Source organism: Lytechinus variegatus, chromosome 2 (assembly GCF_018143015.1).
Source record: "Lytechinus variegatus isolate NC3 chromosome 2, Lvar_3.0, whole genome shotgun sequence".
Classification (NCBI taxonomy): Eukaryota; Metazoa; Echinodermata; class Echinoidea; order Temnopleuroida; family Toxopneustidae; genus Lytechinus; species Lytechinus variegatus.
In genome coordinates, this window is record NC_054741.1 from 42,298,989 (window position 1) to 42,325,606 (window position 26,618).

Below are 26,618 nucleotides of genomic sequence, written 5' to 3' on the forward strand. Positions count from 1 at the left end.
CCTGACCGGGCACCAGACCTTGTCTTCAGAAACTGAGGAAAGATCTGATAGGGGTGCTAGGAAGAACTCAATCGAACCAGAGGTGGCAGTCTGGTTCTTGGCAATGAAGGACGGGGTTGGAATCAAGCGGACTCCACGCCGTTCCCACCGGATGTGACCGGGAGAAATGCACAAAGTGTGAATAGAGCTGCGTCTTTGACCGGATGCTACAGCGATAAGAAAGGCAGTCTTGATAGACAAATCATGCAAGGAGCTCAACAGTTCTAGGAGCTGTGGAAACCAGAACCTCCTTGGCCGATTAGGGGCCACTAGAAGAAGCCAGGCTTGGTCTTCCTTCACTTTCCTCAATACCTGGGGTATGAGATGAAACGGAGGGAACGCATAACACCTCAGATCCCCCAATGAATGGAGAATGCATCCAGGGAGGTTGCTTCTGTTTCGTTGACACGAGAACAGAACATCATTAACTTCCGGTTGAGAGCCGTGGCAAACAAGTCTATTTCCAGGGGCCCCCAGAGGGCTTGGAAAGACTGGAATATCTCCGGGTGGAGCGACCATTCGGATGGTAGGCACCGGCCCCGGGACAAAAAATCGGCTATCAGGTTGTCGCTGCCTGGAATGTACGAGGCAATTGGAACGATCTTCGCACGGCGGCACCACTCCCAAAGCTCCGCAGCGAGGGCGTTGAGGGAGCTCGATCAGGTACCGCCCTGGCGGTTGATATACGCCGCCACCGACTTGTTGTCTGTGCAAATCAGGACCGTTCGACCGACTAACCTGTGTCGCAAATGTTGAAGGGAGTGTATGACAGCCTTAATCTCCAACACATTGATATGGGGTAAGGTGTGATGGAACGACCAGACACCCGAAACCATCTCCCCTGCACAATGGCCGCCCCATCCCGTAAGCGACGCATCTGTGGTTAGAGCGGCTGATGGGAGAGGGGTACGGAAGGGCTTGCCCTTCGCTACAAAGGACGTGTGCGTCCAAGCGGCCAGGTCGAGACGGATTTCCCGAGACAGGGGAATCCGGAGAAGCAGAGAGTCTGCGTTCGGTTTGAAATAACGCAAGAGGTATCTCTGAAAGGGTCTCATAAGCAGGCGTCAATCCTGAAGAATGTCGACGAGGCTTGCCATGTACCCGAGAAGTCTCAACCATGTGCGAGCTTTCACAGAGCTGTGCCCTCTGAGCGAGCGAGCTAACGAGACAATTGCCTGAACTTTGTCCGGGCTTGGTCTGGCGATCTGATTTGGCAGGTCTAGAACCGCGCCCAAATAAGTGGGTATGCGAGAAGGTAAGAGATCCGACTTCTCCCAGTTCACTATGAATCCCAGCTTCTGGGTGACCCGCAGAAGAAGGGATAAGTGGGACAGAAGTTTGGCCTCAGAGTCTGCGACCAGCAACCAGTCGTCGAGATAAACAAAGAGTCTTAGACCTCGTTTTCTCAGGTGGGCGGCCACTGCGGTGACCACCCGAGTGAAAACTCTGGGTGCCGGGCGTAAGCCGAAAGGCATTGCCCGGTACCTGTAAGTTGCTTCTTTGAAGCGAAACCCCAACAGGTCCCGCGAGGCGGGATGAATGGGTATGTGGAAGTAGGCGTCTTTGAGGTCTAGTGAGGCAGCCCAATCCGATGCCTTCAGAGACGGAAGGATCGAAGCCAGTGTTTCCATTCTGAAATTGTCTGGCTGGATGAATTCGTTGATCATTTTCATGTTCAGAATCATCCTGAATTTCCTCGAGCGCTTGGGGACGACGAAGATAGAGGAGAGACAGAGATGAGGACTGTCTGTGACCCTCTCGATTGCCTCCTCCAGCAGAGCACCGATCTCTGATTCGATGTACGGCTGATGAAGAGGGGGGACGGTCAAAGGGGCGGATCGAATCGCGCCGTGCGGGAAGGCCTCTACAGTGCGTATCAAAAAAAAGTTTACACTTTTAAAAAATCCTGTAAAATTATACATTTGTAATATCCTGAAGATTGATCCACATTTTAACATTGGTACAGGTCCATTAAAGCAAATGACGATATAACTGTCGAAAAATATTTCCGCTTGAGTGAGCACCACTTACTTTTGAAAAGTTAGTGAAAAATGATTTGCGCAGAAATTTGAAATAGTAATGCGAATAAAAGTAGACCTAAATCATGAAGAACACATGGAATTTAGCTAGTAAAATTGATTTGAAGATATCTTCTACATTGTTTGACTTGTTTCCTTGCCAAACAACACTTCGAAGAGTGCATTTGGCCCCACCCCACTCCCCTACACACCGAGGCCATCGTGACGATATTTGCTTTACAGTGAGCTGTGATTTGCATGGAATGGCTTAAGCTTGATTTTCATTTTGTTAATCATTTTTAGGCTTGGGAAAAGTGTGGAGAAACAAGTATTAAATGAAGAATGAAATGTAAACCAACTTTCAATGATAAAAACTGAGTAAAAAAATGCTGGAGATGTCTGATATAAACTTTTGTTCAGAGTCAGTTATGTCCTCAGATCCAGCTGGCAGAAATAGGGAAAAGGTTGTGATTATTAAGTGTTGAAATTTCAATTTGGGTGGCAAAATTGTCACAAAATGCTTGAATTTATCCGTTTTATTCCAATTGACTAAAAGTGCAAGGGAAAAGTATGATAAATCTTTCGTAGTGTAAGTTTGGTTTCGCCCTTTCCCCTTGACACAGCATGAAAACGAGCATTTCTGCGCAAACAGATTTCTGCGAGCTTTACAGAAATGGACAGTGCTCACTCAAGTGTAACATTCTGACAAAACTTTTACTTTCATTGGATAGATGAGACCCAAACCCAAGATTATATGTGAAAAAATTACCCGCATGTTGTATATTTTTTAATTCCCAGGGCTTTTTCAAAGTGTAAACTTTTTTTTGATACGCACTGTATATCGATATAGTAGCCATCTCGCACGACGGATAAGATGAATGCGTCGTCCGTTATTTCCTCCCATGCGGGAAGGAAATGACGGAGACGACCGCCGACCGGTCCCAGCACTCGGGGAAACCCGTCAAAGAGACTGTTTAGGCTTAGCCGGAGCCTTGGAGGCTGGCCGGCTGCCTCTACCCCGACCACCACGTGAGGCACTCACTGGAGGTCTAGTGTGAGCTCTGCAACTTGGCGGAGCGTGAGCACGGGGTTGAGATGGGGGCACCACTGGACGAGAGGAAGGGCGAGCCTTGGAGGCTGACTTCTTCGTGGGTGGAGCCGTCGGACGCGAGGCTTTGAGATCTTTGAGCTCAGAGGCCTGCTTGCGTCCATCGATCTCTTCTTGTAGAAGAGATGCAACCTCGCCCCCGAACAAGTGTTTGTTCGATTGGGGGACGCCAGGGAGGAACTCGAGCAAGTCCTTGGACGCAATGCCCAGTCTACTAAGGACGCGAGCTCTACGCGAGTTGGATGCAGTAGTAGCTGCAGAGGCCAGTTGCATCCATAACTCGCCTACCAAGGACAAGAGTGCCTCGTCAATAAGGGCACCGTCGTTGGCAGTTACTTCCAGCTCGGAAGACTGTGCTCGAAGACCGAGCAAGGCTCCGAGAAAGGCTGTAAGTCTGAGGGCTGAACGAGACAAGGCCTCATACCTAACATCCGGTTTCTCAACAGAAGCAAAATGGCTGGAAGAGAAACGGGTCCCCAAACGTGCCCCGATGCGATCAAGCTGGGGGGAAAACGTCTTAGGGGTAAAGAACGCCTTGGTGTCATCCTTTGTGAAGGCAAAGCTCTTACCAAAGGATACCGGTTTTCTTCCCTGGGAGGCGGGCAAGCTGGCCTGAGCGGCCGCCCTCTCGTATGCAGCCTTGAAATCATTCGTGATCGGAACACCATGGGCGGTTTTCCGCGGCTGCGAGAAGAAGAGAACCCGTATCTCCCTCTAACGGCTCGTTAGCCGGATAGATATGCGGGAGATATTTATGGAGGATCTCCATGGCGTCCTGGGCTGTGCTAGCCGACGGCTGGGGAGCCGGGCTACCCGGTGGATCGAGATTGGACTCGTCCCCCGAAACAGCCTGTTCCGCCTCCGGAGAGGGGGAACCAACCCACGTCTCCTCGCCGGGCGGAGCCCCGAGGGAAGCAGGCGCACGTGAGAGGCTCGAGTGGCGATGTGTGCCATGGCCGGGCTCGCGGGAACGGACCCCGGGGGAGGCCGAACCTGAGCATTCACGGGCGTAGCCTGAGTGGGATCGAGAGCCGGCGGTTCATGAGAATCGCTAGAGGCACCTCGGTGTGTTGGATGGCCGGTGTCTGCTTGATCCGCTCGGTTGACAGTACCGTCGGCTGAAGCAGGCAAGCCTGGGGGTAAAAACCTGCAGTGCTGAAAGGCACTCTGGAGAAGCTTGAGAAGCTGAGCGGCCTGGCCATCAAAAGAATCAGAGGACGGACCGCCCGACGGAGCGGGGCTTACATCCGTGGATCTCCTCTTCTTCTTTTTCTTCTTCTTCGGTTGCTCCGGCGCCAGAGCGGAAGAAGGGACAAGAGGCTGGGCTGCGCCTGTCTTCCTCCCCTTAGCTCTCCCACAGGAAGCGCTAGCCGAGCGAGAGGAGGCGTCAGCCGAATCTGACGGTGTCAGATTGTATTGAGAGTCCGACACGGTCGGACTCAGCTGCCTCTTCCGACTAGGGGCTGGCAGCCCTTTGCCGCTGCTCCCTTGCGGGGTCTTACGCGGCATCGAGCCTAGTCTTTGCCGGGAGGTGGAGAGACCCGTGCTCTCCCCCCGGTCTTTAGGTGACCCGATGGCCGGTGGGTCTAACAGCCCTAGAGGAGTCGCCATTTTCTGTACTAGTGCGACGCTCCCTGATAGAGGTTCAGGCTCCGGGACGGAAGCCATGGCCATCACCGTGCGTGCATGTGGTCGCAAATCCACGGTTCCATCTATACTACCTGTGGTGGGGAATAAGACCCCGGTGTTGGACACCGCATCGGCGGCCGCTTGGGGCTCTTCAGAAAACGAGTCTGAAAGACTCATGCTGCCGTAGGGTGATCTAGTAGTAAGATAAAAACAGAGAAGAAACAAGGGGGGGGGGGTAGGGGGGTAACAAACCCCAACCCCAGAAGTCAAGAGACCTCAAAAAACGGACTTTGAGATCAAAAAATTAAATCTCACAAGGATGATACAAGGGAAAATCCCAGAAAAAAAGGAAACGGTAATAATTAAAGAATTACTATGAGACAATGTCCCTAAAAAAGTCCGTTAGAAAAAACACAACAAAGAAACTGCTTCCGCTAAAATTCTGAAAAGAAAAAAGGGGGGAAGCACCTAATAAAAAGAAAACACAAATTTTTTTTTTTTGTGTGTCCACCTGTTCATAAGAAAAAATATTTTTTTTTTTTTTGAGGTGAAGATCAGCTAAGAAAAAAAGAAAACAAGATTCCCTTTTTTTTTTTTAAACAAGAAGTTTAAGAAAAAAAATTATAAAGTCTGGAGACCGGCAGCTGACCTGAAAAGAAAAGGGGAAAAACAAAACTAGCTTTCCCGAGAAGGAAGGCCGAACCAAAGGCGACGAACGCTAACAGGAGACGGCTTCCTAAAAAAAAAATTTTAAGTATTCTTGTGAAAGAAAAAAATTTTTCAAGACAAGGTCTGAAAAAAAAATTTCTTTTTTTTTTTTAAATAATTAATAAAATAATTAATTAATTAATTAACTAATTAATTCAATTAATAAACACAAGAACAACGGATTGATTGAAACAAAAGAACAATCAACTAACTCGAAACAAGAAACAAAGAACCTGAAACGAGACTGAAATACGACGCTCCTGATGTCCTACAGAACCTGTGGAGTGCGATCTTTGGAGAAATAATTCAAATAAATTCACGACGAGAGTCGTATAAACGAAGAAGTCAGTGAATAAAAAGAATTAAAAGAATTAAAAGAGGAGCGAGGGCAACGCCCGCGACATGCAGGAAGGCGCGGAGCTATGGGGCGGAGAAGTGAAGACAACCCGCCTGTTGAGAAACGTATCTTAAAAACAAACTCACGAGAAGAGGAACAAAATAGGTGAAATAAAATATCACGGAAGCTCCGCGCGACAGGATAAGCTTACAACAATCTTGAATTAAAGAAATAAGATTGAAATAAGGGAAGAATGCACAATAAATGTATCCAAAAAGAAAACAGAATTGCAATTTCGAGAGTGTACTTAGCTTTGCGACTGAACTCGACCGCAGGCGAAAGTAAAAGAGGAAATGGATGCCAAATTGCGCGATGATCTTGGGATAGTGCATTAATAGGGAGATGCAGCGCGTGCAGGAAAATTGTGTACTCTATATTCGGCACGCAAGTTAATCGTAATGAACTAGCAAATCAAATGGGTATATCCCATTTATTGATAGTAAATAATAAAAATATATCACTGTGACCTTGACCTTTTGACCTCAAAATCAACAGGATTGCTAGGATCTATGCTTGTATCTTACACACCATATTACATGAGCCTAGGTTAAGTTAAAATGAAGTTATCGCGTTTACGAGTGCAGAAGGGTAAGATGAAAATACATCACTGTGACCTTGACCTTCTGACCTAAAAATCAATAGGCTTCCTTGGATCCATGCTAGTATTATACATACCAAATTATATGAGCCTAGATTAAGTTAAACTGAAGTTATCGCGTTTACAAGGACTGCAGAAGGGTACAATGAAAATACGTCACTGTGACCTTGACCATTGACCTTTTGACCTCAAAATCGATAGGCTTCCTTGGATCCATGCTAGTATTATACATAATAAATTATATGAGCCTAGGTTAAGTTAAAATGAAGTTATCGCGTTTACAAGGACTGCAGAAGGGTACAATGAAAATACGTCGCTGGGACCTTGACCGTTGACCTTTTGACCTCAAAATCAATAGGCTTCCTTGGATCCATGCTAGTATTATACATACAAAATTATTTGAGCCTAAGTTAAGTTAAAATGACGTAATCGCGTTTACAAGGACTGCAGAATGGTACAATGAAAATAGTTCACTGTGACTTTGACCTTTGGACCTCAAAATCAATAGGCTTCCTTGGAGGTAACCCGACACATGCTCCGGCGATGATTGCTCCTGTGACAAATGCTCCCCAAAATGCGACATTTGCTCCGCGACATTTGCTCCTCGACATTTGCTCCGCCGACATTTGCTCCGCCGACATTTGCTCCGCCGACATTTGCTCCGCCGATATTTGCTCCACCGACTGTTGCTCCGCCGACAGTTACTCCGCCGACAGTTGCTCCACCAACAATTGCTCCACATTAAGCGACAAATGCTCCGGCGACAAATGCTACCCGGACGACACATGCTCCGTTGATAATAGCTCCGCCGAAAATGCCATCCACCGAAAAATTATTGGTTTTTTTTGGTAAAACTAACAACGCTTCATCTCCAAAGCTGTATGGTCATTATCATTATTCTATATATTTTTAACATTCCTAATTGAATTGTTCAGCGGAAAGAAATAGTTTGGCTGAAATTAAATTTCCCATCAGCGCTTTTATCTCGATTTTTTCTCCCTTTCTTTCCTTGAAAAGCACCTTTTCCCCCGTCCCTCTCTCCTCCTGTTTCATTTTTTTTTTCTCTCTCTCTGCATTCCTAGTAACTTCTATTCCTATTTCTTTTACAACCTCTCCCTTCTCCTTTCTCGCTCTAATGCTATTTTGGTCTGTTTTCACTGTTTATTCTTTTAACTTTTTTCTACCCCCTCTAATGGAATTAAAAACTAATAAAGTTTTACAATCTTGTTAGAAAGGTGTTTCCTGTCACTTTCCCTCCATTTTTTTTCATTATTTTTTCCCTTCAATTACGTGCAGTGTGAAAACAACTCTCCTCTTGAAGGACATGTCCACCCCAAGAAAAAGTTGATTTGAATAAAAAGAGAAAAATCAAACAAGCGTCACACTGAAAATTTCATCGAAGTCGGATGTAAAATAAGAAAGCTATGATATCTTTAAGTTTCGCTTAATTTCACAAAATAGTTATATGCTCATCCTGGTCGGTATTCAAATGAGAGAAATGATAACATCACTCACTCACTATTTCTTTTGTATTTTATTATAAGAAATATACAATATTCAAATTTTCTCCTCATTTTCCTGTGAAAAAAGTCTTATTCCTCCCTGAACATGTGGAATTATCATTGTTTCACATTTCTTTGAAGGGGTAGTCCTAATAGTCATTTCTTAGCTTTATTCTTCTAAATCAACATAAATATATATCATAATCCTTATTTGAATAATGCAATTGCAAGTGCGAAGAATTTCTTTTTATTGTATGTGTTTTGTCCTAAAATTTGAACATTCTGGACAATGATATCATGAAAAGATGTGTATGCAACTGGATAAAAAACTACAAATATGAAGCGCAAGCAGAAATTGTTAATACACGCTTTGAACTGATCAAAAAGGTACCTAAGTTTGCCTGTAGTTAGCCATGAAGGAGTTACATATTCTAACAATCAAATAATGCGAGCGCGAAGCGCGAGCTGATTTTTTTTTTACATTTCTAAAAAATGGAAATTCTAACACTTTTTGTGATTTCAACAGGATAGGTATACAACTAAACAATTGATGCGAGCGCAAAGCGCGAGCGGAAAATTTCCAGATTAAGACCTAAAACGAGATACTCTATTCACGTTTTGTATATTATGTAAAGGATGAGTAATTGGGGATCTTCCTAACACTAATAATGCGAGCACAAAGCGCAAGCAATTTTTTTTATATACGTTTTGAACTGATTGAAAAGGTACCTGTTAAGTACTGCTTGCAATTAGCCATGAAGACTCTACATATTTCAGCAATTAAATAATGCGATCGCGAAGCGCGAGCTAACATTTTTACCTTTCTACATCAAAAATGAAAAAAATTATATCAATTTATTTAATCGTGAACAGGAAAGCTATATAACTAAATGATTGATGCGAGCGCGAAGCGCAAGGACAAAATTCAAAATTTAGTCCTAAAAACGGGACACTCTATTCATGTTTTGTAAATCATGAATAGGATGAGTAATAGGGGATATTCCTGTATTAATAATGCAAGAACAGAGCACGAGCAGAAAATTGTTGATATTTTAATCTGAAACTGGATAATGATTTAAATAGAGAACAAGTTGCGTATCTGATGAAACATGCTCGCGTGTGTTTCATATTTAGACCTAGAAACTTGGCATTCTAAATATATATTTTATCATGAAAATCAATAAAAAAAGGGTGTATTTCAGCTCTATATTTCAAGCAATTTGTAGGAAAATTGTGAGGTGGATATGGATCGTACTTAAAAAAACAGCTAATATTTTTCATTATTGTTACTTTAGGTTTTGACAAGAGACCGGGACGTCATTAGGACAAGTCATCACATGATCTTCCTATTCCTTTTGCTAAGTGCGAGATGAAACAAAAGGGACAATTTAATTATAAAATTATTCATCTCATTTATTAAGCTAATTTGCCTAAGTAGGGCACGAAATTATGGCCTGAAAACTGGACATTTCAAGAACTTTGGTAATTATGAATGAGATGCATGAGTAAATAAATTTTTAACAATTAATGCAAGCGCAAATTGCGAGCCGAAACTTTTGATAGACTGTCACGAAATGTGGATTTTGAGATGTTTGATGTATAATCAATATTGATACATACATTACTTGCCGATCAAAATGCGAGCATGCAGCGCTAGCTGATACGTTTTGACAATCAGATCTGCAAAGGGATATTTTGAAAACTTTATGGAATACACGAAAATAATAAAGGTAACTGATAAGTTAACATTTGCAAGTGTGTAGCACGAGCAGAAAATATTAATGTTCAGATCATAAAACTAACATTTTTTAAAAATCACTTTAAAACAATCAATTTGTAAATCAAACAAAATAATGAAAGTTTGATTTACACGGCGAAATATCTTTTGCATATTGACTTCCAAACTTGATCTTTAAGCTCCATAGCAGGCAATGCGAGCATGAATTGCGAGCGAAAATTTTATATAGTGAAATATGAGAGATTCGTTTTATTTTCCAAGTCTTTCACTTGTCTTCCTCTTCATTTTTCTCTCTTTTCCCCATTTTTTTTTTTTTTTTCCCCTTTTTTATCTTTTTTTTGCTCCGCCAATAAGGGGGACCCGGGCCCCTCGCCCCCTGGATTCGCCTATGATATCAAGTGGCACAACAACTTGAATGGTAAAACAAAACAATACAAAAAGTATGTAACCCAAAAGGATATAACAAATATTTTCATCAGAGCAAGTGTCTTGTTTTTTATGTAGGCCTTACTGTAAGTAGAGCAATCGTGAGCAGAGCAATTGTTATTCGAGGAGCATTTGTCGCAGATATTTTATTTAGGTCTTATATTTATTTTTTAAAGCAACATGCCGAGAAACTGTCGATGGAGCAATTGTGGACGGAGCAACTGTTGGCGGAGCATTTGTCCCTACATGCGGAGCAAATGTCGGTGGAGCAACTGTCCCTACATGCGGAGCAATTGTCGCCAGAGCATGTGTCGTTTGGGTAGCATTTGTCGCTAAATGCAGAGATGCCAACTTTTGGAAATCAGAATTAGGGAGGATTTGCAACTGCCACCAAATTATGTGCGCGTAGCGCACATCTCGAGCGCAGAGCGCTCGACCCTTGCGGCCGGGGTTTCTGGGTTTCTAGATGCTCTCTGGTGCAATCTGACCCTTATTTTGGGGCATTTCACATGTTTTCAAATGAAAATTGTTCCCACTTTTTTAACATAAAAAATATCAAATATGCATTCTTACATGTAAAAAAAATGAAAGGACAAAATAAGTACCTGTTCAACAATAATAATTAATAAGGAGGAATTATCACTATCGGCTATAGGTAGGTTATGTTCCACTATAAATCCAGTAAAGGTCCCTTGCTTGGTGAAATAAAGTCAACAGGGTACTAGTGGAGCTCGAAGATCTTGTCTTCGTAATGTCCGTAGGCCTATGCTGTTTGCTCCGGTTCCCGAACGGTGCTTCCGAATATCAATATCATCACGACCTCCGTACTCAACTGAAATGTCCACGCTGCAAGTTGCGCAAAATGCATGGTAAATTCCTCTTTCCGACCTCCGAATACACAGGTACTGGAGACTGTATTCAGTCTTATACTTTTGAGACCATTTCTTGGTCTTCTTTTGTTGATTTTCCGCCATTTCGTGTCAATATCAACCCATCAATACGCCAAAATCACACACCGATATTCCACCGCACGACTCGACAAATCCAGTGGCCGCGAGCGCACACGCCTCGCGAAGCTAGCCGGGCCTACCGGCCTGGTGCACAGTGGATTCCCGTTGGGCATATCACATGCACCAGCTTTTCGCTGCTCCTTATTTGTCTACCTTTAACACACAGAATTTAGTAGCAGCGAACGTAATGGAGTTACTACATGCTAAAGTTAGCAGACGATACATGTCCTTCCAATCCAATTTGATCAATTAAAAAAAATCGTAATTTCGGGAGGATAAGGATGGTAATCGTAAGGGCGGGAGTTGGGATGAATTTTCGGGAGCCTCCCGATGAAATCGGGAGGGTTGGCATCTCTGTAAATGTGGAGCAATTGTCGGTGGAGCAACTGTCGGCGGAGTAACTGTCGGCGGAGCAACTGTCGGCGGAGAAACTGTCGGCGGAGCAACAGTCGGCGGAGCAAATTTCGGCGGAGCAATAGTCGGCGGAGCAAAAATATCGGCGGAGCAAATGTCGGCGGAGCAAATGTGGCATTTTGGGGAGCATTTGTCACTGGAGCAATCATCGCCGGAGCATGTGTCCTGGATTCTCCTTGGATCCATGCTAGTATTATACATACCCATTTATATGAGCCTACGTTAAGTTAAACTGAAGTTATCGCGTTTACAAGGAAAAGTTGATGGACGGACACCGAGCGTGATACCATAATACGTCCCGTCAAGACGGGCGTATAAAAAAATATTCCATGAAATCAAAATGACATATACAATATTAGGATAGTGTATTAGGTTTCATGGTACACCATGTATCTTTCTTGGCCAATTGTTGGTCCTGAAAAGGACCACCTAAACTCGATGGATGAGAATAGACTGGTCACACGTGTCCCCTGCTGGCATCAGCGGAGAGTCAGAGAAGCTTTGGAGATTGAAGAACATAACACTCTTCCTTAAGACCCCAACTAAGCAATATCTGGCTTACCGTTCTAAACACACAGTGTCCTATACTATTGTGTGGAACCTACAGGAACATTCCAGACACGTGTGAGCATTACAGTGACACGTGCGTAATTGGCACCTTTTGTCTTTCGTGGCATTTTGGTGGGAATAATTGACAGCATTTCTGGGTTTTGCGCACCTAATTTTGTGCGCTGTCATCCACGTCTGCATATGTGGATGTCATGTGACTTATCCAGCCAATCAGAGACATGTACCCTGCAAGGTACTGTGCATACAGGGCTGCTTCTACAAACTTTGTTCATTCTCCTGAAGGAAACCAGAACACACTTGTCGAAATGTAGAGTTTGGGTGGTCCTTTTCAGGACCAACTATTGCCCAAGAAAGATACACGGTGTAGCGTGAAAACTACTTCACTATTTTTCTTCAGCATGAACCTTCAGACACTACAAAATTAGGATAATTAGTATCTTTTTCAGAATTATTTTTTTTCTTTATAAAAAAATAACTTGTTTTTCTTTTGAAATTGACTGAGCTTCAGAAATAAGCCTGTACTTGGTAATCTGATGGAAATGTTAGGCCTAAAATAAATAGCTATCACTTTTCTTCAAATTTCTTGTCATTCTATTTTACATGATCATTCTGTCACAATATTTCATAATTCACATTAAAATCTATAAAAAGTACACAAATTCTCTGTCAACTTTGTCTAGGAGTTGACTTACAAGTAAGGTACATACATCAACTTACTGGTTTGGGGATATGAAGAAGATCTGCTACTTTATTCCATCTTTTATTACTTGTGATGGTCTTGAGTCCACCCTGTTGTGCTACAATTAGAGAAAACTCTACAAGGTCTATCTCATACCCAGATATCTGTGAAGTTAGTAAAAAAAAAAAAGAGCGAATTTATGGGACTATCCAGAATATTTTAATACTTCACAAAATCAATTACTCAAGTAATTCTGATAATGAGTCAAATTTGCAAATACAAAGTCTTCCTAGTCTTACATCTGATGGGTGCCAACGTTCTCACTACGCTTAATGGTGGGCGGGCGCTGACTACCCTGAACAATTTATGGCAAAGTCGCCAACCGTGAACTTCCCCGACAACAGTAAAGCAAGCCTACACTAACAACTGTATATTATAAAAACAAGTGGAATGCCTCTGGCGGTATCACCTGCATCACATGATTCAATACATAGCAGCAGTGCTGATTTTGAAAACTACTACAGAATAATTATTCACAAACAAGTGGAATGCCTCTGGCCGTCTCAACTGCATCATGCGGTTCAATATAGCAGCAGTGCTGACTTTGAATACTACTCTAACTTGCACAAGATGTTCAGTGATACATGGTTACTCTTATGTCCACTTTTAATGAACTAGACCAATAAACTTACAGAGATATGATGGTTATTCAACAAACAAGTGGAATGCCTCTGGCCATCTCACCTGCATCACGCGGTTCAATATAGCAGCAGTGCTGACTTTGAATACTACTCTAACTCACACAAGATGTTCAGTGATACATGGTTACTCTTATGTCCACTTTTTATGAACGAGACCAATAAACTTACAGAGATATGATGGTTATTCAACAAAAAACCCCAACATAGCCAAAGTTCATTGAACTTACATGACCTTTAACCTTGATCCTGTGACCTGAAACTCGCACAGGATGTTCAGTGATACTTGATTACTCTTATGTACAAGTTTCATGAATCAGATCCATAAACTTTCAGTACAAGTTTCATGAATCAGATCCAAAAACTTTCAAAGTTATGATGGTAATTCAACAGATACACCCAATTCGGCCAAAGTTCATTGACCTTTGACCTTGGTCATGTGACCTGAAACGCGCACAGGATGTTCAGTGATATTTGATTACTCATATGTCCAAGTTTAATGAACTAGACTAATAAACTTTCAAAGTTATGATGGTAATTCAACAGATACCCCCGATTCGGCCAAAGTTCATTGACCCTAAATGACCTTTGACCTTAATCATGAGACCTGAAATTTGCACAAAATATTCAGTGATGCTTGATTACTATTATGTCCAAGTTTCATGAATCAGATCCATAAACTTTCAAAGTTATGATGGGAATTCAACAGATATCCCCAATTCGGCCAAAGTTCATTGACCCTAAATGACCTTTGACCTTGGTCATGTGACGTGAAACTCATGCAGGATGTTCAGTGATACTTGATTAACCTTATGTCCAAGTTTCAGGAACTAGGTCTATATATTTTCTAAGTTATGATGACATTTCAAAAACTTAACCTCAGGTTAAGATTTCGATGTTGATTCCTCCAACATGGTCTAAGTTCATTGACCCTAAATGACCTTTGACCTTGGTCATGTGACATGAAACTCTAATAGGATGTTCAGTAATACTTGATTAACCTTATGGCCAAGTTTTATTAACTAGGTCCATATACTTTCTAAGTTATGACGTCATTTCAAAAACTTAACCTCAGGTTAAGACTTGATGTTGACGCCGCCGCTGCCGGAAAAGCGGCGCCTATAGTCTCACTTTGCTTCGTAGGTGAGACAAAAACACCATTCATATAGTAATACAATACAACATTCATTGACATTTGACCTTGATCATGTGACCTAAAACTTGTTAGTGATACTTGATTACCCCTATATCCACACTGTCTATAGACTTTGAAAGTTATGACAGCAATCTAATAATTACCTCTAAAATGGTCAAAGTTTGATGACCTTAACTGACCTTTAACATTGGTCATGTGACCTAAAACTCACACGGGATCTTCAAAGATACTTGAATACTCTCATGTCCAAGTTTCACGAATCAGATCCATAAACTTTCAAAGTTATGATAGTAATTCAACAGATACCCCCCCCCATATGGCCAAAGTTTATTGACCGTTGACGTTGATCATGTGACCTGAAATTTTGATTTGATTGATTTATTTCCACATTCAAATAACAAAAGCATATACAAGTGTAATCATTTTTTCTTGGCATAACATAATAAGAAAATGACATAATTAATAACATATGCATATATACAATCTAATTATATAATTGAAATATATTTAAACCTGATAATTTTTTATTTTTTTTGTTAAAAAAAATAGCAGAAACAAAATATATATACATACATCGACATAATACATTTTGAAATATGGAGACCTTCATCTTAAGCTTAGAGCAAAGGCCTCAAAAGGAAAGGGGAAGGAACATCAGACAAACAGTGCAATAAAAGAGACTTATTTTTATTGCACAAAATAATAGGAATATTACCAAAAAAGAAGATAGGGAAAGAAAAAGTAAAAACGAGGAAGTTATAATCATGTTGATAAAAGTTAAAGTGCAAGTGCGCGAGAGAGCAAGTGTGGGGGGGGGGGTTGTAATATCGGTTAGTATGTAACACACAGAGATTTTAGGTGTTATATTTTAACAGTGTATTTCTTTTCAAAACAGCCTTCAATGAATAAAGTGAAGAGCATAACTTAATGTCAGGTGATAAATTATTCCATAAATCTGCACCGCAATGTCATATTGATTTGTGTGCTATTATTAGTTTTGGATTTGTGAGATGAAATTTGTCAGAATTTTGTGTTGGATAAGAGTGGCTTGTGTTGTTGATTGTGAACATATTTTGAAAGGAAGGGGGATGTTTACCTTTTTGTATTTGAACATGAAGATAGCAGCTTGATAGGTATTTATATCTGAAATTTTTAGAGTTCGTAATTCAAACAAGTGGAATGCCTCTGGCGGTCTCACCTGCATCATGCGATTCAATATAGCAGCAGTGCTGACTTTGAAAACTACTATAACTCTCACAAGATGTTCAGTGATACTTGGTTACTATTATGTCCATGTTTTATGAACTAGACCAATACGCTTACAGAGATATGATGGTAATTCAACAAATACCCCAACATGGCCAAAGTTCATTGACCTTACATGACCAATGACCTTGATCATGTGACCTGAAACTCGCACAGGATTTTCAGTGATACTTGGTTACTCTTATGTCCAAGTTTAATGAACTAGACCAATATACTTTGCCACTGTTCATAGGCACCATAACTTTTGAAGCACACAATGAAAGGATTTGAAAAAAACACGCTCTCCCATACTTTGGTTTGAAAAAAATGTTCTTGCCTAAAGAAGGAATATTCAAAGCTAAAGGAACAACAGAACTATTCAAGCAAATAAGTAGATTTGGAAATGAATTTTGACCGCATAATTTGAAAATTATGGCAAAGATAGTGAAAAGGTTAAGAGGAAGTCTGCTGATTAGCAAGAAGTCCGACCATCATATTTATCATTTTATGCCATTTTGGCGCAAGCCTCCTTTTTTACCCCAGACAAAAACATTCCGTGTTCGCTCAAGCATGAACGAAACTAAATTATTTTAATGGTATTTGAAGGATAAGAATCCAAAGCACGTATTGACACCAAAATATAGAGATTATGATATAAGACAAAAATTTTATAGACTTTTCAAATCTGTCCCGTTTTTTTTATATGCACTGTAGTCTCACACTGCTATGCAGGTGAGACAAAAATGAAGGACTGGATCTAGAGCGATATTCTGATCCTGAAAAATATGAACTGCTATTTTTTGGAACAAGTTTTGTATTACCACAGTTACCCCAAACTATGTTGCAATATGATATGTGAGGGAGAACCAAGACATTATAAAGAAGAAAAATAGTTTTTTGGGGTAATAAATATTTTAATTTGGAAATTATCCCAACACCTCTGGATACGGAAGTGGTGATATGGAGTAAATGATTATTCCACAATAAATTTTCATCAATATTACTCCTGAAAACTTTGAATGTCGTTTTTGTTGTAAGATTACGCTGTCAAAGTTAATCGTTATTTCTTCGTTAACTACATGGGTGTTGTAATGTTTAAAGTGCATGAAATGTGTTTTGTTTATGTTTAAAGACAATTTGTTGCATTTGAACCAAGTAAACACTTGACATAATTCATCATTTAAAGTAGATACTACAATTTCTAGTTTTGGTTGAGAATAAAACATATTGGTATCATCTGCAAATAGGATAAGAGGTAATAAGGGAGAAGTTTTCAATATATTATTGTATAGTAAAAGGAGCGGTCCCAAAATTGACCCCTGTGGCACACCACATTCTACAGTTTTAAAGGTTGAATCTATTCCATGAAATGTAACATATTGTTGTCTATTTGATAAAATAGTGATGCTTGGCGAGTCGCATGGCCGAGCACATGCAACGTTCTCACCAGGTTCACTCTGACAGTTGTTGGCGCGAAGCGATGCAAGCCGCGCAGCGCCCTTGGTGCGTGCGAAGCACGCACGGGGGGAGGGTTCAGGAGGGGGGTGTCCCCCCTCCCTCGCGAAGCGCGGTAGCTTTCGAAAATATCAATATCGACGAGCTTAGATTGCCGCTAAATGCACCACCTTTATGTCTGTTTAATGCTTCTCCGGCCACACAGCCGTAACAGTTGCGCGAATTTTGATTGAAGCAGAAAGGCAATTAAGGTACTGATAACTTAAAAAGGTGAAAGGAAATGTCAATCTCATTTTATACTTACAGTTCATTGATTTATTCACACTGATGGCATTGATAAATTAAGTCCATTATTTCGATGTTTAGATCGCTACATCCTTGTAAAAGTGCGATTAATTTTGTGAATGCGTGTTGCTTATTATGTCAATGACCGACTACATCTATGGACCGCATGCGTTACAGCCCTTTGAGCTTGCACCGCGTCACGCCCTTACAAAATCCAAAGATTGTTCCGACTTTATTTGGAAGCCTCGGAAGATTTCTTCCGAGGCTTCCAGATAATGGACATCGGTATTCATGAGACGGGGTCCCCAATTAACTTATATAATTTGCATGAATTTTTGTTTTGTTTATTCAGATACGCACTGAAACTAACTCTCATAAGACTTCTGTTGATGATGTTTACACTTATAATCTTATAATCAAGATTCTTTTATCACTGTCAATTATTGCTGTGTTTGTTTGTTACTCACCTATAAAATAATGAATGTGCTCATCACGAGCGTGAGAAATATTTTTAGTCATTCATAAAAAACTTTAATATTACGATTTTGTTATTAATTGAAATTTATAATGTTTTGAAAGTATAGGTTAATTGATAGGAAAAATATTTTTAGGTAATACACTATGTAGGCATACAAATACAGCGTATGTGAAAGAGAGAGGAAGAGGGGGGTTGTAGATGTTCGACGGGAGAGAGCGATAGGGGAGGGGTCGTGGCGTGGACAATGACAAGGGGATGTTGAGATCGTGTGTGTGGGATTGGTGAAGTCAATATTCGAAGCGAATATATTTTTTTAGAATTCTACTGATGGTGATGGCTGAATAATCTTTCTTTACATGTATATTTTGGTGATTTTAAATTTTAAAATATTTTCTTGCATCATGAGTGGGAAGATCGAGGTACGTGATTCAATAAATTGCATCACAATATCACTTTAGGTGTAGTTTTAAATTTACAGAAATTCACGTTTTAACAATTAATTAAAAATAAAAAGATTTTCTCAATTGTATAGCACACATCCAGCGTAAACAACATGAAGAATATTTGAGGTCACGAAATCAGCTGATTCGCACTCAAACAGGTTAAAAGGTCACACACGTGGCACACATTCCAGGGTGGGAAATCGGGAAACCCATTCAAGCACAGTGATTGGCTCAAGCCCAAGATAATGAATACTAATTAGATCACTTGCCATCGGCTTTGGGGCGTCTCGTTCACATTCCAACTCATTTCATGAATATCATCCACTCGCAGTAATTAGGCTAACAACGTTGTAAAGCTAACTGTATAAAAGCACAATTCCGATAGAAAACATATCAGTGAAATTGAAAAATCCATCCAACGATATTCAAATTATACTAGCAACTCATTGTGGGCGTAAACAACGAATTACATATCCTCTAAAACGTTCACACAATTCGTACTTAAAATGAATATCTATGAATGAATTGTCGATCCAGTTTGTTGAATGTGTACTTCTATCAAAATCTATTGAATCACGTACCCCTCCCGACCCAAGGTGGATTTTTCAATCACCATAAAGATTATGCAGCCACAATGATCAATCACAGTAGACACATCCATAAATTCATATTAATTTCATTTGCTACGAACATTGACTTCTTTTCGCCAATCCCCTCCCCCATAAAGTCACAAACATCCCATCATTTTCATCTACATTGCCCACGACCACCCCCTTTGTTCTTTCTTTCTCCTTCACACAAATCATTTTCAAATAATATTTTATTTTAAATCGTAGTTGTTAAGCAATTGTACAACAAATTCATAAAGCATTCACTGTGATGATTAAAAACATTTCTCAGGACCGTGACAGGTGCGCTCATTATTCAATTGGCAGGCCATGAGCAATAAAGAACAATACAAATGAAAATACACTGTATATACGTATAAGTCACATTAAAAAGATGAGTTGTAATAACAAATGTGAATGATATTAATAAAGATTATTACTTATGAAAATTGTAACAGATTCAATGAATATCTGAAAAAAAAACATTCCTACTGAATTAGTTTTGGATCCCATCTAATTCTGGAAGACTCGGATCCCCAGATCAAGGATTTTGATGCCATGTGTGATTTGTTTCCTGAATGTGGTCGTTGTGAGCGCTAGTGCAGTGATACAGAACTTGGTAGACACACCGTCGCGAAATTAATCAACACTTTCAAAAGATCGATGTAGAGATCAAGACTTTGGAAATTATGGAGTAAAATCGGAATATAAATGTGAATAAATCATTATGCTGTAAGTAAATGAGTTGGGCATTATGTCAATCCATTCCTTTGGCTTTGTCATTATCAACGTGATCTTTGAATAATTTTCTCAATTCGCTCGATCTACGGGAGTGTCATCAGGAAAGCATTCAATGAATTCATGTAGTCGATGTAGCCACGATGTAGCAAAGGCTGGGACGAGATGAAATTAAAATCCGATCGAATTTTGATATTATTTTTGACAAAATAAGTGATAATATCAAATGAAATTCGTAATAATCTAATAATTACATTGCCTGACCCAGTAACCTATGGTACCCCTCTCAACTCACTTTATTTTTTGAGCGTATTTACTACCATTTTAAAGACGTAAATAATGTGAGCAATGCGATACGCAAATGCGAGGTAAACATCTTCGCGCTTCCCACAAAAGAGATTGGGCCTCGAGTCGAGGTCGTATCGTATAGCGTAGTGAGTCAAAGAAATCCCGGGAAGAAATCTTGGACGAAATAATCGTCAAGTTTATTTTAGGATCTGAAAAGCAGATCGTTGGGGAAATTCACGGTTGTCGGATTTCCCCTGAAAATTTTCAGGGTTGTCGGCGCCTGACAACCGTGACGCGTGGTAGCAAGAACGTTGAGCACATGTATCCTCCGCACCCACCGCCTCATCCGTCATTGCGATATACAGTGCGTCCCAGAAAAAACAAAACCGAGATTTAGCGATGATTTATCATAACTTTATTGTTACGATACTGCAACAAATAACAAGTAAAATTCAGGTTTAGATTTTCCTCTTTTTATTACAGGAAATGATTAAGCATCTAGTACACAAACAAATCATTAATGATAATGGTCTTACGTCTCTTGAAATCAGTTCTGGCAATTACGGTATTCCAAATGATAGTATCCAGATAAGAGTCCAAGTTGGCTGGCGAAAAGTAAAAGTTCACAATGATGGCGATGATGAAACTGATGTTGAAGCACGATGAATAACAAGAGTCACTGTAATGAGTTGAAATGTCCGTGAAGACGATGTTGATGAAGATTTACAGTCAATTTCAGTAATCCATGGGTTGAAGAGTGTTCATTAAAACCGGTTGATGATCTCGATGAGAACTGAGAATTCCTCTCTCAAAATAGCAGCAAACAGTTCATTGATGGCAGGTAAATAATTCCACAAAAGATAAATATTCGAGGTGGAAATGAACTCTGCTCTGACATAAAATCTGGCGTTAAACTCTTAGCTCTGATCTGATGAAGTGATCTGCCAGCTTTATATACTAATTACAACTATTCTAGAGACTTCTAGTATTCTCTACATTTAGAACATTCTTCTTTCTGGAGCATTCTACATTTCTAAAACATTCTTGAATGACCTCAGTGAAATCAACATAGCTAATTCTATTGTTCACTGGAATCCTATTGTGTAGCAATTTATTGTTTGCAGACTCTATTCACAAATAAAACTCCTTGGCCTTTAAATAGGCGAGGCCTGCACAACAAAAGCCTTTACAAAGACATACTGGAATGTTCCTTATCATAAATGAATGTAATTGCTTTTACAATTCTTCTTATATATAACATTATCATAAATACAATAGACAAATGACCTTCCAATGTAAAGCTGAGAATCTCCTCTTTCATCTGATATTGCTTAGATTATTTCTTATTCACGCATGAGTGAGCAAAAACAATTCGAAGAAAGGATGCCAAAAACTCATTTGGCAGGGGGTATCTGAATTTCAAAAAGAAAATCACTTGACAAAAAAGTTCAAAATCTGCTCTTTTGTTTGATACCTTGATCATAGAAAATGTTCAAGATGTAAAGAAGTTAAGATCCCTCAAAACAATGCTTGTATTACCATAATTTCATTAAATAAACGTGTTTTCACCGGTTGCCCACAGAAGCTCTTGCACGATAACAAAATGCATGGCTGATCGTCAACAAACCGAGTGTCGAGTGAGTTCGAACGCCAGCCTGTAAAACCTCTTCATTTTATGAAATTATTGAAATTCAAGCCTTATTTTAAATAATCAGAACTTTGTTATTTCTTGACCATTTTATGTAATTGAGGTATCAAATTAAAGAGCAAATATTGAACTTTTTAAAAATGTGGTTCTCTTTTTAAAACCCAGATACGGCCCGCCAAGTGACTGTTTGGTATCCCCTTTTCAAATTGTTTTTGCTCACTCATGCGTGAATAAAAATAATCCAAGTGATTTTAGATGAAAGAGGAGATTCTAAGCTTTAAAATGGTAGGTCATTTGTCTATTGTATTTGTGATTAAGTTATGATAAATCATCGATAAATCTTGGTTTTGTTTTTTGTGGGACACACTGTATAGAGCTCACACAGATATTTGACAAATAAATACAATTGTCATGGCGACAATGACCCTTCCCACATTTTGCCTGTGGGTACCAAATTTGATGACAATAATATGACGTAGCAGCATGACTCTGCAGAACCTAAAATATTGTCCAGTATCACCTGTTGGGAATACAATTATAGAGTAATCTGGATATATTTTATAAACATAACCCTAAAAACCCCCACCAAAAATGATAGGCATCTTCGCTTCACCTTCTAATATTGCTTCTGTGTGCCAACTGTTATGACAAAAAAAAGCTGAAGTTACAGGTTTTACCAAATTTTCTACAAAAATATGGTTACTATGGGAACCAAGTCACCACCCACTCCAAAATCATTAGGCGGCTTTGCTTTACCATAATGGACCTTCATGACAAATCAAGAGATAATTGGAGAAGAAATGCAGCCAACAGAGCACTCACAAGGAAATCTCTGCTTATTCTACAAAAATTCTTGTTACCATGGCAACGATGTCTCCGCCCACACCAAAGTCAATAAGCGGCTTTGCTTTACCATAATGGACCTTCATGCCACATTTGAAGATGATCGGAGAAGAAATGCAGCTGGTAGAGCGCTCATAAGGACATCTATGCTATTTCCACAAAAATGCGTTACCATGGCAACGATATCTCTGCCCACACCATAATCGATAGGTGGCTTCACAATACCACACTCAACCTTCATGCCACATTTGAAAATAATCAGAGAAGAAATGCAGCTGGTAGAGCGCTCACAAGGATATCTCTGCTATTTCCACAAAAAGTCTTGTTACCATGGCAACAACGTCTCCGCCCACACCAAAATCGATAGGCCGCTTCGCTTTACCACAATCAACCTTCATGCCACATTTGAAGATGATTGGAGAAGAAATGCAGCTGATAGAGTGCTCACTCTCTCTAAGACTCGATGGTCAAGCATTTTTTACAAAGCTGATACAGAAAAACCTACTCTTAAATAAATTGAGATCGCCTAACACGCAGACCACTCATTACGTAGCTCTAAATGATTTTTGTTTTTATGCGGGTTTTGAGGGATAACCGTCATTTTTATTATTACTATGTGTCATTATTTCATCCCTGGACTCAGCTGGACAAGTTTCAATTGACTTCACCTTACCGTCATTTCCAATGAAATTTTGAAAGTTCATCATTTCTTACCAGACTGTGTTGTAATAAGAAAGCCTCCTTTTTCCACTAACAGCAACTTACCATTGACTTATACATGTGCTATTCAGCTCTTACACTGGATTCACTCAACCCTGCTTACCCTTTCACTGTAACAATAGTAAGTGCCCAGGGCATGGGATCACTCTATTCACCATATTAGCGCAAGTGTTCCTTCATGTACTTACATTATATGTTCATGAACATGTTATTACCGAACTCCATCCTCCAAATGTGGAACACAAGAACTCTATACACCCCTTGAAATACTTACATCACCCTATCAACTATTACCCCCATTCTTCGGCTTGTTTCACTGTCCAGCTTTTTGTTTGTGGTGACATTGAATTAAACCCTGGCCCACCTATCCCGTCACCACAAGCTCACCGATATACGGTTCCTGAACTTTACAAACTAAGACATGTCAACCCCCAGTCTAAATTATGAAATGAAACTTGGAGTAACCTGAAAGAACTTGGTATCATTTCTCATCGCCTGAGCCATCGTGGAAAACGAGGTGGAATAAGGAAACAGCATGCAATACCAATCATTATCAGTAGAAGAAAGAGTCAACTGATACCAACTAACAGTAACAGATCCAAAAGGGACATCTCCAGATCAAATCTGATACAAGTAAATAAATCCAACTTCCAGGGCACACTTAGGCCAACTAGTAACGTACTCCCATCTCTGTATGTTGTGAATCCCCAATCCTTGAGCAACAAGCTTGATGAATTCTATGCAGTGATACATACACTACAGCCTGATATTGTATCAGTAAGCGAAACCTGGTTCCAAGCTTCAGATCCTCCAAATGTCTACCGTATCCAAGAGTATGAAGTCTTCATGAGGTCTTGTGATGGAAGGCGAGGAGGAGTGGCGACATACATTAAACACACAATGTAACCCAAACCTGTCTCTTTAGAAGTTACAGCAGACCTAAAAGTGGTATGGGCGCAAATACGACCAAAACGTCTCCCGAGATCAGTCTCATCCATATTCATCCCAACTGTTTATAGCCCTCCTAGCATGAACAATGACAATACCTTAGTAACTTACCTAACCAAAGCCTTAGATGATATCTTTAACAACCATCCAGGTACTGGTGTGCTCATCAATGGTGATATGAATCGCAGTAACATGTCATCCCTTCTTTCCGCACACACTCTAAAGCAGCTGGTAGACAAGCCAACAAGGAACGACATGGTTTTGGACAAATTATTACAAATCTTAAACAATTCTTCTTACCTGTCGACTTAGTAGCTCCTGTTGGACGTAGCGACCACCATGGTGTTCTGCTCAAGCCCAAATGCTTACCACCTCATCCAAACAAAACAAAAAAAGGTACGGCCTCTGAAAGATTCTTATATCCGTAGCTTTGGCAACTGGATAACTAGCCATTAATGGTCCCCTGCCCTTGCTAGTAATGATGTAAATATCAAATGTGATCAGTTTTACAGCGAGTTGAATGAGGCTGTAAATACCCACTTTCCTATCAAAAGCGTCAGGATGCATCAAGATGATAAGCCATGGATCACTGCCCGGATAAAATCTTTGATTTCCCGCCGACAGCATCTATTTGAATCGAGACTACCTGCTTGGAGAAGTGTCTGCAATCGGATCTTAAGAGAATGTACCTTGGCCAAGAGGTAGTTCTTTAGTAGAGTTCAACGAATGAAACAAGAGAATCCTAGAGCTTGGTATAAATATATTAAGTTGATGACATCAAATAAACCTTATAATTGGTCACCAATATTCCTGGTGGCCCCGAAAACATTACTGGCAAAGAAATTTCTGACAAAATTAATGATGGCTTTTTGGAGATTGCTGAACAGATTCCCTCATAATCAACATCTAATCTCCCAGCATCCTTCCCAAGAAGAGAAAAATTCCCTTTTCATGTACAACCATGGGATGTCGATCGCGAGCTTCAGAAACTTCAAGTAGGAAAGAGCGCTGGCCCAGACGGTATTTCTACCCGCTTGATCAGGGAATATGCCCTCAAACTTTCCACACCGATCTGCAAAATAATCAATGCTTCACTGGACCAAGGTATTGTACAACAATGGAAAGAGTTAACAATAGTGCCTGTTCCTAAATCCTCCCCTGCAACCATTGATAAACTGAGACCGACTGCCCTCACCAGCCATTTTGCAAAACTTGCTTAAAAATTTGTTTGCAAGTGGCTACTCCGAGACATAGAAGGCACATTGGACCCTCATCAATATGGAAACAAGGCTAAGACATCTACCATGCACTACCTTGTTAACTTGTTAGACTTCCTCTATTCCAACGCTGACAAACCTGGTTATACCTCAACAGTGGTACTGACTGACTTTCCAAAAGCATTCGATCTTGTAGATCACAACATTGCTATTCGCAAAATCTTTTCTCTTGGAGCCACACCTGAACTAATCCCATGGCTGTCGAGTTTCCTAACCCAAAGAACCCAACAGGTGAGGTATAGTGGTGAATTATCAGACCAGCGAGTAACGCATGCTGGCGTCCCTCAAGGGACACGATTAGGCCCCTTGCTCTTCCTCGCAATCATGAACGATGCCCTCCTTGAATCATCGGTCCCTAGGTGGAAGTACATTGATGATCTTACACTGACATCAACATCCACAGGCAGCATATCAATCGCTGTGCACGAACTAGAGACTTGGTGTAGAAACGCTAATATGAAGCTAAACCCTAGTAAATGTCAATCCCTTCAAGTGTCTTTTGGTAGAAACCCCCCATTGCCACAACCAATTAGCATTTCTAATCAAATCATCGAAAATTCAAATCATGTAAAACTGTTAGGTGTCTCAATCCAAAATGACTTGAAGTAGTCTTCACATCACTGACATCTTATCCAGAGTAAGTAAAGAACTTTACATGATTTATAGTCTGAAAAAGTTTAACCTCTCTAGAAAAACCTGCTAACTATCCTTACATGCTATCTACGACCCATACTAGAGAACTTTGCACCTGTGTGGCACTCGTCCATAGCAGCCAATGAATCAAAACAAATAGAATCTATCCAGAAAAGAGCATTGCGTATCATTTTTGGCAAAGATTATTACTCATATGATAATGCACTTTCAACTTCGGCCTTACAACCTTGTATGACAGACTTGTCACTCTGTATATGAAGTTTTAACTGTCCCTTGAAAAGTTCTTTCCCCATTGGCC

At 40.4% G+C, this 26,618-nt stretch overlaps 1 protein-coding gene across 1 annotated transcript in view; it reads right to left on the reverse strand.

The window, feature by feature from the left end:
* LOC121408113 (protein Jumonji-like) overlaps window positions 1–26,618 on the reverse strand; it is a 61,039-nt gene that overhangs the window by 25,314 nt on the left and 9,107 nt on the right. Inside the window, exon 3 of the mRNA XM_041599448.1 lies at window positions 12,875–13,000. Within this exon, the coding sequence (XP_041455382.1) occupies window positions 12,875–13,000 (126 nt within the window). The remainder of the gene's footprint in view (window positions 1–12,874; window positions 13,001–26,618) is intronic.